Consider the following 14,841-nt stretch of genomic DNA (forward strand, 5'->3'; position numbering starts at 1 on the left):
GTTAGATATTCAAAAAGCTCACAAAATATCGAGAGGAAAACAATTATATTATAGAAATATTATAGAGGTGGAAGCAGAAATATTAGTAGTTTCTTCTACAAAATGTTTTTATATAAGCCGGTTTAGTTCAGACTAGCGAGCGATAAAATTTGATTTTGTGGGCATTTTTGTTCATGTCGTACAACATGTCGAGGTATTGTACAGTACATCAACATGTACGTGACTTATAAAAAAATTTATATAGAAAAATTATGCATTAAATCCTCTTTCAATCTTGATTTACGGATATACGAATGGTGTTTACGATGAGAAGCATGAAAGAAGGAAAAGCACAAAAGTTTAATATTAATTTAATTATTAACAAATATGACAGTGCGGAAAAGTATTAACCAACACCTATAAAATATTAGGCCATACTATTGTCAATCTTCTCTAGACCGATTAATTTAGTAAAACCATCTTTAGATATTACTTGAGGGAATTTTAAAGCAAGATTTTTTATCTCTTCATAGACCTTAGTTGACATTTTCTTGTATGATTTTTTCACATGATCGGTCATCTTTATGTGTTATGAATTGCGTACTGGACGAAAAAATTACGTCAATTATCTGGCGACTGTTGCGTGTGCCCGAAAAATTGCAAAAAATAGCATCGTCTCAATATGAAATAATGAAACAAATATGCGAATAATTTCTTATTATGATGACAAGTCTTATTTATTTACTATGCTATGCATTACTATTTTAGTTATTTCGTATATTATAATTTCACGCATTAGATCATTATCAATCTGTGCAAGGTCCAAATTAGCTTAATCCAACATGATCCTTTATTCTTAAACATAATTTGCCTGAATTAACATAACTTGAATTCATTCAAGGAATGTAATATTAGTATAATACATCGATGAATGAAAATAGTATACAATATATTAAAACTACAAAGCCAAAGATGGGAAGTATCATTCATTTAACTATAATGAATTATTCCTAGCAGATAACAATTAAAGAAATAATAGGTACAGTAGTACCGCAAATTTGTAATGATAGTTGATGAGATGAGGAAAAAATTAACTATTTTCAACATGAATCGCGACTTTTTAATGAACAATTTAGTTATTCCTTGATCTATATTTACTGTTACTTCATTCATTGGATCAACTCTGCTCAAAAAACAAGCAAATTAGTATATATTAACCAAGACAAAATATATAATAAAATACTTCCAATTTTTATTACAGCTTACTTTGTAGGTAAGAGAATCTTCAAATCAAACCCAGGGGACATGAATTTCTTATTAATTTTCCATATTTATTACTTTCATCATTCCATGAAAACATCCTTCTATTTCTAGTAATTTATTGTAATCATTGAAATAATACAAGGAGTATAAATAACAATTGTATAGCTGTAAAATAAAATAAAAAATACGTAAATATACAAAATTGAATGCAAATCCTTTACAACAGAAATAAATAATACAAACTGTGTATCATTTTCATATAACGCATATGGTGATGTTTGTCTTGATGAGGTTGGTCTTCTGATTGGCTTGGTACTTTTTTCTCTTGTTTCTATTGACAGTTGTTAGTATAGCTTAATAAATTTTAGTAGTAAACATTAAAGTGAGCTTATAACTTATAACTATCGCTTAGAAAATCTTGAACTTCCGGTTCATTTATGTCTAAAGTTTTTTTGACTTCTCTTGTGCATGTTTGAATATATTAGGATCCTGTAATGTTGTATCTAATTGTTGTAAAATCTGAAAATTTCTTCAACACTATCATTTATATATTCAATACGATTATCAGATAAATATTTTCGATAATCTTTTAAGATAATTAATTATATGTTCAAATTCCATATTAAATATAAAATAAATCAAGTGATTTATGCAAGTGATTCATTTCATAAATATATGATTATTATCTAATTATTCTATTATTAAGTGAATGTAGTGAACCATACAAAAATAAATTACAAAAAAATTGGGCATATCCTGTGACACATGAGTTTCTATGCTAGAACTATATATACGATTATTTTATCACCCTGCGGTACATCTCCTATCTGCGCACTACCCTATCCCACGTTCACACCCAAAAACCTTCACTCCCTTACATGATGATAGGTATGGTATAACTCCGATGTACAGGTACGCTGTGACGACTTCATAGAGATAATAGAATATCTTCCCCGCATCTTCTTCCATTTTTTCGTCTGATATTCTGCGCGAAGCCTGCACGTAATTTATGTTGTAATGCAAATACATCAAAGATATAACGTTAATATATTGCCAAGACTTTGATTTCTCGAAGAAGTTTTCGCCGCAAGATAAATTATCCCATACCTTGATTACATTATCGATCCGGCATTTACTTTTTCGCCAAAGATCGCGCATACTAAGTTTCTTATCTGTTTCATCCATGACGATATTGATGGAAAGAAGTGCCTTGACATGACGACATACTCATCGCGCATGGTCTCCGGTTATAAGGTACTGTACCTTAGGTGAATGGCCTAACCAGAATCTACGCCATGCAGTGCTTGAAAATCTTATTATCTTCTTGGATTGTTTGTTAGTAAGAACAGATTCCTTCAGAATCGAGTCCATATTTCCAATCTTAACTCAAGTAAAGGTACAAGGAGAACGTCCTCAACTTTTTCTCCTTACATTCCCTAGAGAATTTCGCGAGCCTCCTATTTCCAATCCACAAACGTTCAAACTCTTCTTCAGTAAAGTCAAGGGAGTATCCCAGTACTTTTCGTTTGTGAATCATTTCTCACCATCCTCGTCAAAGTCATAAGTCATGTCCCAACAAAAATGAGATAAGTATAGTAGGAGGAGGAGGAGCATTAATTGGTGCTTTTATAGACAATAAGTATTAGATGTAATGATCTCCTGAGATTTGAAGGATGAAAGCCATCTCACGCGATATTCTTTGTTTGAAATTTGAAATTTCCTTAAAATTTTCCTGGTATTTCTCCACGATTGGTATTCCAACAAGAAGTGGACGAGCTATTCTTATTGAGCTTGAATTCCCGCCGCGTGCTTACTCTAATCTTTCTCACACCGCTTGCAATTTTGTTTCAAACTCTTGATTTTGAGTGATGAGTTTTGCTTGGGCATCCTGTAATAAAGCTTCTAAAGCTTGATGGGGGTAAGGAATTTCTTTCAGCAATGACTACTTCTCGTTCTAACGAAGAATTCTGTTAGTTTGAATTTCTTAATACGTTATTATGTTTTTCTCGAATTTCAAATAAAGATAATTCTAATTCAACAACTTTCTCACATCTATTCTAAAGATCTCGTATTAAGTCCTTTTTCATAACCTCAAGATCTGCTAAATCTTTGATTTACGCATTCCAAATTATTACGATCTTTATTAATTAAATACGCTTTAACCTAATCAAATATAAACTTGTTACTGACTATTATAGTAAAAAGAAAATTCTTAGGATTATAATTAAAATTACATCTTCATACCTCATTTAAAAATGGTTATTTGAATATTTCAAAGTAACTTTACTCATTTTTCTCACATAATTCAATTGACCACCTTTTCATGTTGCTGAATATATAGTAAAATTATTACAATCATCTTTTATCCATTTCTTTAATATTATCAAATTTGATTGTAAGGTAAAGCGTTGTCACCCGTCTGCCACCCGTAATAATTCATTACAACTTTATTTACGCTTGGTTTAGATTTTATCTGTTATTGTGTAAATTTATAATTCAATTTGCGATAATTTTCCCTTAATAACATTCTCCTCTATAGTAATTAGGTAATATTCTGACTAACAGAACTAGTATGTTTATGCATTTCCCCTATATTACATTCAATACATTATGCACTTTTCATCATAAGAAAAGGCTAAACAATCGAAAGTTTATATTTAATTATTGTGTTATATATATATTTTATTATTTTTTAATTTCCATTATTATTTCCTAAATCCCCTATAATTTTTCAAAATCGCCAAACTCCTGAAATTAAGTCCAAAACCGCAGCCTTATATAGTTTTTGGAATAAACTATTATACTATCTATGTACTAAATTATATCGATAGACTATTTCTTCCAACTAGTATTGGTCAAATTATTGATCAAATTCTTCTAATTAGTAAAATTGAATTTGAGTCATTTGAGTTAAATTTGAATTATTTGAATCAACTTAGCTAGTATTACTCAAATGCTAATTTTCATAAACATCTAGCTTAGAACATTTTAAAATTCTTTTAATTTAATAAATATTTTATTTATTTTCTAAACTATAGATATAACTGATCTAAATATAAATGGTTATAAATAAATGTAACTAAACTATAGATAATATAACTATAAATAAATTATTATGTAATTATAAATTATTATATTTTTTAATTATTTCAGTTTCTTTACCTAAATGTTTATCCATATTCCATTCAGTATTTTAGTTAAATATTCATCCAATCATATAATTATTATATGACCTATTCTAAACATTACAGTATGTAGTAACGTAATAATGTACTTAACTAATTTGTATGATAATAGGTTTTTCTTATATTTCAAATCTATTGCAAATTCTTTTTTTTTTCTGAACTGTATAACTGTCAATTATACATTTGATTTACTTTAATTTTTTTTGATCCAAAAATACACATAAATGCTTCTACAAGTATATTAATCTGTTAGTCAAACAGTTGAGGATTGAAATGTAATAAATGTTAAAGAATTTTTAAATTCTGAAAAAAATTGTTTTTTTCTTAATAAATTGAAATTGGAATATTAAAAAAGAATAGTATCAATAGTAGAGCTTTTTTTAATATAACTAAAAAGAAACTTTTATCACTTAATGTAAGATTAAAACTAGTTAAAATATTGCAAAGTTTGTTACTCAGCAAAGTAAATTCTATTATAAAATAGTTTATTGTTTAATTTTGTATATTATTTAACAGGCTTTAATAAATGATAAATATTGAAAGATCTTAATATTAGTTTATAGATACTTCTTTTTTTTTATTTATTTTATAATATATATATATGTTACCCAAATTATTTTGGGCTGCTGTAATTATAAGCAAAATTTCAAATTCAATTATGGTATCTCAAATTATTTTAGCACTTTATATAGTAAATTATATATAAACTGAATAATTATGGTATTCCAAATAATTTGGACAGCATATATATTTTATAAAATGTAGAATTTACTATCTATTTAATACAATTTTAATTTGTATTTAAAATTAATGAAATTTATGAACATTAAAGATATTAATTATATATAGAATTGATGTTAAAGTTCTGTAAAAATAATTATTACAACTCTATATGTATAGTATTATACTATCAAACAATTTAATATAAAAAAAACTCAAAGATTTTAAATATTAAGTACAGTCTTCAATAAGAACTATGCATTTCAAAAAAAGAAGTAAATAATGAGCTAGGAATTTCTATTAGTAATGCAAAAAAAATTCAGCATAATTGCTCATTTACTGGTAATAAAGATTATTGCTCTAAATTAACAAGAAATCTGTTAAAAGACTAGATCATAAAAATTTAATTCTGAGGTCATATAATTTTAAATAAATTTTATTCAAATACTACTAACAATTTTTTGATGAATTAATTGAATTAAAAAGTAATATTTTATTATATATAATTTTTTAATTTATTTTCTTATACTTTTAACAAGTTTGCAACTGGATATTTGAGCATTTAAAACTAGAGTTAGTATTCAGATTAAAATAGTTGTAAACAAAAACTTACATCTAATAATTATTACAAATATTCATAATATTTTATTATTTAAGATTTTAAATAATAAAAAGAAAAATAGGTATATAAAAACAATGATGCAATTTAATTTATTTGCTAGTAAAATTACTTTTTTTGTTAATATTTTTTTATATAATTAAAAAAAAATAATATTGTCAATTGATTAAAATATCATTTTATTATTTAATAAATTGATAAATTCTATATATATTGAATTAATTTTTTTTTTTTTTTTTTTTAAAACTTTATTATAGATGCGATCATGTCTTATTATAATCACACTTACTTACATATATAAACTTACAAAATATAAGATAAACAAATACATATAAGAATTAAGCATTATGAAACAAGACTACTTTTCATAAAGAACAAGTCAACCTGTCACCTAAACAATCACATCATTGTTAAAAACCATGATGCGACCTCAAATTCAAAGGCGACTGTCATGATCTACCTAAAAATTTGCCCAGTGACCGCCACGATGGAATGCCAAATCATTCCATTTATTCCAATTACTTTCTAACATATTACAGTCAACATTTTTAACACCCACTTCAGTGCGTTTACTATGTAACTTAGCTTTTTTATCTTTACCGCTAATACCGCACTGCTTTTCTTCCTTTATTTGTAACTCGTTCCTTCCTTGGTTCCCAAATAAGCACTTTTAATTCTAATAAAACTCTACCAGTTATTTGTTTCAGTACCTTATACAACAATTTTTCTTCAGTTATTTTATAGCACCTTAATAATTCCATTAACTGACAACTAATTTGATTCTTCATTAAAAATGTAAAATCATATAAGCGTCCAATGTCCCACATACCGAGCCTCATTAATTTTAATTTTTAATTCATGTATATCTATATCATCTCTTGAATATTCTTGTATAATTTTAACTAAGAAACTTTTTAATCGTCTACACGTTATAAATAACGTGCATGTATGATTCTTTCTTTATTAAAAAAGCTGTATGTACATACTATCGAATACAAAATGATGAACACATATATAATTAATTCTTTAAAACAACTAAAAGAAGTTTATATATTTTTCTTTCAAATAAAATTTGCCATATGTAAATATAATCAAATATGGAATGGTGTGAAACTAAAAATAAATTCAATAGACAATCTGTCTATATATTTTTCTTTCTAACCAAATAGCCTTATGTAAATATTATCAGATAAGGAATGATTTAAAATCCTAAAATAATTATTCATTTTTTCCCTTTTGATAATTTGTTTCTTCGTAATTAGTCATCCCACAAAAGAAAATAGAAAAACAAAACAAGAGTAACTAATTACATTTTCATACCTTCTTAACACCACGAGATGCTCTTTATCTTACGAGCTTTTGTATCACACTGATCAATAACATAATTATGAGATAAATTAACAAGTCTCTTTCTTCTCATTCCATTACGATATGTCATTAGAGTTTTAAGATCTCTAACACTATTCAACCCCCTATGAAATTCAGGTCTGGTAATCGGTATTTGTCTGCGTAGTATTTCTTGCCAGGAAGCACGTTATCCTGTTCTCTAATTTCTAGCTCTTGAAAACTTGTGGTAATATCATTGACCATAATATTCTTACCAGCACTGGTCGATTGTTCAGCCACCTTAATATCTTCGTGTTCGAGAGTGGCTTCTTTTTTTTTCCTTAATTCCAGAAAATATTCACAGTTGAAGGAATGGTTAATAAAAATATCTTCTTTCAACATGTTGTATCCTGATCTACTTGTAACTTGATCAAACAGAAACTCCAATTCCTTGTTTGATATATAATGTTTCTTGAGAATATCACCTCTTTGTTTCAATCGATGTTTAGAAACTACTGGCTTTGACTCAAATCTATTATTAGTGTAATTCCATTTATTCTTGTGAGTTTTGAGGCTATTCGTAAACCTCTTTTTATATTTCTCTTGTTCTTTCATCGTCTTGAACTGTTTGTTAATACCCAAATTTGAGTATGTAACTAAATAGTTACCTGTGTCACTATGCATTGAAACCTTTTTTGTATAAGTAACGCCTATGCGTTTACTTACTATTTGTTTACTTTGACAATAATTTTTAAACGTATTTTGCGTGGGAGGTGTAGGTGTTACTATCACTTTAGAACGACAATTTTGGCATACTTTTCTATTGTTTGACATTACATAAGCACAGACATTACTACAAAATGAACATGGAATGTAGAATCCCAAATACCATGTTCGTCTACCATGACTAAATTTAATATAAGTTGTAGTTTGTCTGTTCTTTTCTTGTTTCTTCAATCTATTTTCAATAACTACAAGTTTATCCAATAATAATTGACGTATTCTTAAAAAATACTTGTTTCTAGTTTCTATATCAATAGGTAACCCACAAAATACACTCGTCAAGTATTTTGAAATCCTGTATTTAGTATTCATCATAGGCCGATCCGAATTAATCAAATAAGGCTTATCATATTTCTTTATTATATGTCTATTGTTGGTAACAATCGTCAACATATCTTTCTCTTTCCGTAACGAATTTACATGTAAAAGGATGTAGGACTTTCCTTTTCGGGTAGAGTATATCGTATCAACCCCGTGTACCGTTTCACTTTTTCTGGACGGAAAAAAGTATAGCCGATAAAAATTTCTTTATTCGGCATCTTTTATCTAATTGGTGCACCGTATTTACGCCTTCTTTTGAAAAAATTTCGCAAGAAAACAAAATTTTTATGTCTTTAAAGGACTATTAAGCCCTTGTGAACTTGTTCGAACTGAAAAGAGTGATAATAAAAAGTGTGTTGTTTAAACCAAGGAACACTTTTGTCTTAATACTGAAGTGCTATTTTTCTAGTAATTTAACGAGAAAAAAGCGTAATATTTCTTGTGTGAAAAATGGACGTGAACAGTACAGGAAAGAGTTTTTTTTTTTTCTGTTATAAACCTTTTTATATATATTGAATTAATATTTTAAAGTATTTTTATTTAAAAGTTATCTTTATCAGTTATAGTTAAATTTTTACTAATATAAAGTTCTTTTAAATTATATTAAAAATTTAAGTTTTATAAATTAGAATTAATCAGAACTTTTGCTTTTAATTTCAAAGTATTAATCTTACTTTTTATCTACTATTTCTTTACTGGAATTATCTGATATTATTAGTTAAATAATAAAAAGCAACTTAATTATTAAATACATTATTCAAAAAGTAATGTTTATTATAATATTTTTAATTATATTTAAAAGTAAAATAAATATAATAAAAGAATTTTAGAATTTTATTTAATTTATTAGGATTTTGCTTATTTATAATATAGATTACCATAAATTTTTTATATTTATATATATATTTACCTTATTATAACTTTTAATTTTATTGGCTAATTCCAGTGACAATTGTATTGTAATAGAAAAAAACAAAAAAAAGAGTGATTAATTAAATATAAAATCATCATTAAAATAATATTATTGTAATAATAATAAAATAAATTTAAAAAAAAACTTACTCTAATTTAAAATAAACTATAATTTTAGTTGTTCTATTATAATGGGATTAGTAAAAATGATTTTACTTTATATCTAAAAATATTTTTTTACAAGTTTTTGACTTTATTCTGAATTTATTAGTGAAAATTATTTTTGGCATTTATGTCATATTAAAAAAAGTTTATTATTTTGCGATTTTACAAAATATAACTCAATTATAAATAGAAATTGCATATTTATTAATTTTATTTAAAATAACTTTTTTTTTTACATTATCAATTTTATTAAAAAAAAAATTTATATAAAAGATAAAATCCTTTATAGCTACTACAAGTTTTCACTTCTTTTTAATAATAATTTTGTAATATTTTCCATTTGTTGTTTAAGTTTATCCATTTGTTGTTTAAGCTCAGTATTTTGTTGTACAAGTTCTTCTTTTGTTTGTTCTATTTGCTTCTCTAATTTATTATCTTGTTCTATTTCAATATATTTCATAATACGATCTATTTTCTTTTCTAGTTTATTATTATCATCAGTAAATACCACTAAATTTCTCAATTTCTCACTAATAATTGGAGGATAATTAAATACAGTTTGATTATTATCAATTGCATTAATTAAATTACGAATTTTAGTAATAGGTATATCATAATAGCTTAAAATAATTAAAATATATTAATAAAATATACAAAAACTAAAAAATTTTAATATTAACAAATTATATATATAATACTTACATCCAATCTGGAAACCATTCCTTTTTATTACGTTGCCATGGTAACATATAAAATAATTCAATTTCCATAATAATCTTTAAAAGTAAAGTATTATTAATTAATAAAATAAAATTAATATTATAATCATTAATATTAAAAGTTTACCTGTGCTTTTTGAAGTAAATATTCTTCTTCTTTATTATAATCATCAATTGCTATGTTAAGTAATCCAATAAATAAATTCATAAGATAGATTACTGTGAAAAATGTAAAGGTAACTAATAAAATGGTCATAATAGGATTTTCACGATAAGTAAATGATGATAAAGATCCAGAGTCACCTATAATTATATTAAAAAATTATTAAAACATTTTGTTTTTTAAAAAAAAACTGGATTATAAATAAAAAGTAAATTATTACCAGTAAGAAGATTATATACTGCTAAAAGTGAAGTAGGAAACCAGTTAAACAAATTTGTATTTGAATCAGGATCTTGAATTATTGCTGTAGTGTTACTTATAGTTCCATTTGGATTAATAAAATTATATTTAGTTGCAAGATTCTGTGGATCATTATCATCATTAATATTATTTGATCTTAAAACAATAAAAAATGCTTGAGCATATCCAAGTACTAAAAAAAATAAGAGCACTACAAATGGAAAAACTTTTTTTGCAACACCAATTATTATTGCAAAATAAATTCCAAATGATTTAAATATTCTAAAAAATAATAAAAATTTAAAACTCAATAATATAATAGATATTTCTGTAAGCCAAGGTGGTTGATTCTTATTAATAAGCCAAAAAATAGATGTTATAATGGGTAAAAGATATGCTCCAACATCTATTGATGATTAAATCAAATTAATTTTAATTTGAATGAAAAACAATTAAATAAATGTTACTTACCAAATAAATTCCATATATCTTTAAAATAATGTTTATAATTCCATAGACATTGCCGAATTTCAAAAATTAAAAATATTGAGCCAAATATAACAGAAATTATAAAAAGTAATTTAAAATAAAAATCAGAGATAGACTTTTGTTCTAATGTAGAAGCTAATGAATAACAAATATAAAAAATTATATAAAATAACCAGATCAGAGAATAGTAAACTCTTCCAAAAGTTTTCCACTTAAAATCTATAATTGCAGCAAAATTCCACCAATTATAAAAATGATTACTATCTATATTACAAAATAGAATAGATTTTGATTTATATAAAAATTCGTTCCAAACACTATTACTTTTTGGTATCATCATAATTATTTTTAGTCCAATAATCATTTTTTTTAGTATTGTGATTATTTTTAATTTAATATCATGATTTTTTTTATCCTCATTATTTTCATAATCATTATTTTTGGAGTCAACTTGGTATATACATATTTGAGGAAAAGGAACAATGAAACTGACTTTTTCATATTTTGCTGAAATAGGCTTTTCTATATTTGATTTTTTAATGTAAATTATGTTTGCATATGAATAAAGTGAAGTATTTTTTGAATCTTCAATGCCAATACAATAAGGAGATAACATAATAGAAGTGCTTGAGATATATTTGATTATGAAATCAGGATAATAATCACACAATTCTGCTAAGTTTAAACTAATAATGGACATATAATTTTCAGAATAATTTTGAGTTGAATTAATAATTTGTTGAATAGTATCTTGATGTTTTTTTTTAATTGCTATTTTTAACATTTCAATTCCAAATTTTGGTGATGCTAAATTATCACTTATAACATCTTTAACTACATTAGGTCCACCTTCTATAAATATTGGGAATGGTATTGAGCGTTTTGAATCATCAAATTCATTTTTTAAAATTTCTCTAAAAATTGGCTTATATGCATTAATATTGTCATAATTATTCATGAAAAAGAATTTGTCATAAATATTTTTCCATTCATTATTACGCCAAAGGTATCGTGTTTCAAGCCAAATTTCATTTATTGTTTGAATACTGATTCCATGTATATCAATTACTATCAAATCCTTGTTATTTAATAGTTTAATTGAGAGTATATCAGAAAAAACAAACGAATGTACTAGATTTCCGTTATTATCTTCAATTCCTATACGATTACTGTAATCATGATAAAGAACAATTCTACAAAGACCAAGATTTTTAATTTCAAACCCATCTTTTAACACAATCTTTTCACCATGTGATACAACCTTTTTAATTTCATCTTGTTCAATGATTTTATTAAACATACTTTGTATAATTTTAAAGGTAGATAAAGAATAAATAGTATTTCTATATATGATCTTGTTTGATAATTGTTGCAATTCATTTTCATCGATTCCATTTGTGACACAAACATTACCATTATCAGTGAAAATTTTTCTATTTAATTTAGTTATCACACTTGTATTATTAAAATCATAGGAAATGCCAATTTCATCATAAACTTGATAAGGATCTACAAGTTTACTACCATATGGACTACAAATAGCTAATCTTTCGGTATTTTTCAAAGTTATGAATTCAGCTCGCCGAATAAACCCTACACATTCACTATCAATACCTGTGAATAAATTATAATTAGAATATATTAAAAATCTACTATATCAAAAATATAATGAATGTAGTACTCACTCTTATAAATTAACATTCCATTTTCCATTGAATATATATAAGTTTCACTATCTTGCAATATCGTCAATAACGTTTGATCTTTATTCACTGTTATTTGTCGATACCCCATAAAAGGATGAATTTCATGATATGTTCTTTCTAAATTCATCGACAATAAATCAAATTGAAGCATTTTATAGGTACTGGCAACAGGATAGGTACTGGCAAATTGTTCGAAAAATAGAAATAACTTTGTTCGAGATATAGAACATAACAACATAACATGCTCATTTAAACGAATTTTTATATCATTAATTTGTGAATATTCCCAAGGAACTGTATTTTTTGGTTTATCTGTAAAACAGTACTTGTAAATTTTGCGTTCTATTAGTGATACTTGAATCAAATCACCATTAGGAAGGAATCCAAAATCATCATTTAGATTATGAACTTGATGCTTTAGTTTAAGAAATCGATCACTACTACTACTAGTACGATCACTATTTAAATCAATCAACCCTACAATTACAATATAAATTATTAATTAAGACATAAAATTAAATCACTATTATTTTGAGTCAAAATAAATACCTACAAGGATTATTAAAACTACGTAATAACAAGATTTTTTTATTTAGTATAGAATTGTCTAAAAAAATATCATCAATTTTATCAATCTTAAAATAAACATCGGGTTTTGGTTCATTCTCTTTAATTGACCATCCAAGAACTGATTTATCTTTACTACTATAAGTAACAACAAAATCATCTGAACCATATTTTTCATTGTAAGTACTAATATCATCCATGTATTGAGAAACAAAAATTCGATCAATTGATTGCCTATGTTCTTTAAAATGGTAATCATCCTTCGTTTTTGGTTGAATTTTTTCAATCTCTTTCCCATGTTCTTTTATATTATCAGGAATATTAATCTTCGTTTCTGATGTGGATGTATTATTTTGAATTTTTTGAGTTTCAACTTCTATTTTATCCATATTACGTGAATGAATTTTTTTTATAAAAATTTATTTTTTTTTTGTCGCTTCTTTCATAAAAAACCGAATTTATAAAATATAGGCCTTAGATTACACAATTTTTTACAAAATATGATTGGTTGCATGTGACCAAAATATCTTACCTGGCATAAAAATATTAGTTAGTACCCTTAAACATGTACGCCAAGCAAATTAATTTTTTTAACGACTTCATTTAAATTGGACAAAAAAAGTAAAAATTAATATTTCATCATGCATAATGTTTGGTACAAAATATTGCGCCAGAGAACGATAAAAAACAAATTGATTTTTGAATTTGCCTAATCAACTGTGCCAATCTGCCTATCAATTTAACCGAAAGCTATAAAATCATTTATTATTAAACGCCAATACTAGACGTCTAGACCTCTTATGACTGACTCAACTACTTTTTTTAAGGTTTGACAAAAAAGTTCCTATTTGATCCAAGGAAGTCGATTTTTGTCATTACATCACAAGACACCAAGAATCTACATCACCATACAGGTTATTTAATGAAACTGGTTAAAGCCACTTTGTACATTTGATATTTCACTAGCCTTGTTATACTGTAATACAAGGAATTCGTATACAGTAACCATCCATTAATTAACGATCCCAATATACTATCCTAATTAAGTAATTTAAAATATCATCGGCTTATATGATCTACACAACTATTTCTTATTTGTAATGGTCTTAGAACATATTAAAAATTCTAATACTTTCACTTCGAAAAGAATGTTACGTGTCCTTGTTGCTATTGTAACAAATCGAATAAAAAAATTCTAGAAGGAATTATTGGTCACGTTAACATGTGATTTTGTCACATACGGTGCAGTTTGTGACAAATGATCTATTTATCTTAAGCTATTTAAGCTTTCTTTTCGCGTCTACATTACCAAATACCAAGAATACAAATTTTTTTTTAAAAATAAAAAGTTGGCTTATTTTCTTTACAATAGCTATAAATCTTTTAAAACAAAACTTGCAGAAAATATGAAACCTGTAGAAATAAACCTAATATCTTGTAAATCACCAAGTAAGCAATAATACCAGTTCAACAACTGTTATTTTGACAGCCTAATTAATGCTACCTTCTCTTCTAGAAGAACAAAACTAGTAAGGAAGTCATATAGTCCTATTAATAAATTAGGTGAAGATGTTGAACATTATCAAAATAAGTGAACCATGCCATTAACATGGAAGGGGTAACTGATAGCACTCATTATTTACAATAATTTATTTTAAATTAATGTAGTTTAATATAAATTGAA

The 14,841-nt window shown here is 25.4% G+C and overlaps 2 protein-coding genes across 2 annotated transcripts; both read right to left on the reverse strand.

Moving 5' to 3' along the window:
• Positions 1-7,230: 7,230 nt before the first annotated feature.
• Positions 7,231-8,268, reverse strand: OCT59_012792 (uncharacterized protein; the record flags this gene model as incomplete). Its single annotated transcript, XM_066140370.1, has 1 exon — positions 7,231-8,268. One exon carries the CDS (start codon positions 8,266-8,268, stop codon positions 7,231-7,233), a length of 1,038 nt encoding a protein of 345 aa, XP_066001255.1.
• Positions 8,269-9,565: 1,297 nt separating this feature from the next.
• OCT59_012793 (uncharacterized protein) lies at positions 9,566-13,546 on the reverse strand (the record flags this gene model as incomplete). Its single annotated transcript, XM_066140371.1, has 6 exons — positions 9,566-9,893; positions 9,976-10,049; positions 10,120-10,169; positions 10,867-12,498; positions 12,570-13,067; positions 13,144-13,546. 6 exons carry the CDS (start codon positions 13,544-13,546, stop codon positions 9,566-9,568), a joined length of 2,985 nt encoding a protein of 994 aa, XP_066001256.1.
• Positions 13,547-14,841: the final 1,295 nt, after the last annotated feature.

This window comes from Rhizophagus irregularis, chromosome 20 (assembly GCF_026210795.1).
Source record: "Rhizophagus irregularis chromosome 20, complete sequence".
Lineage (NCBI taxonomy): Eukaryota > Fungi > Glomeromycota > Glomeromycetes > Glomerales > Glomeraceae > Rhizophagus > Rhizophagus irregularis.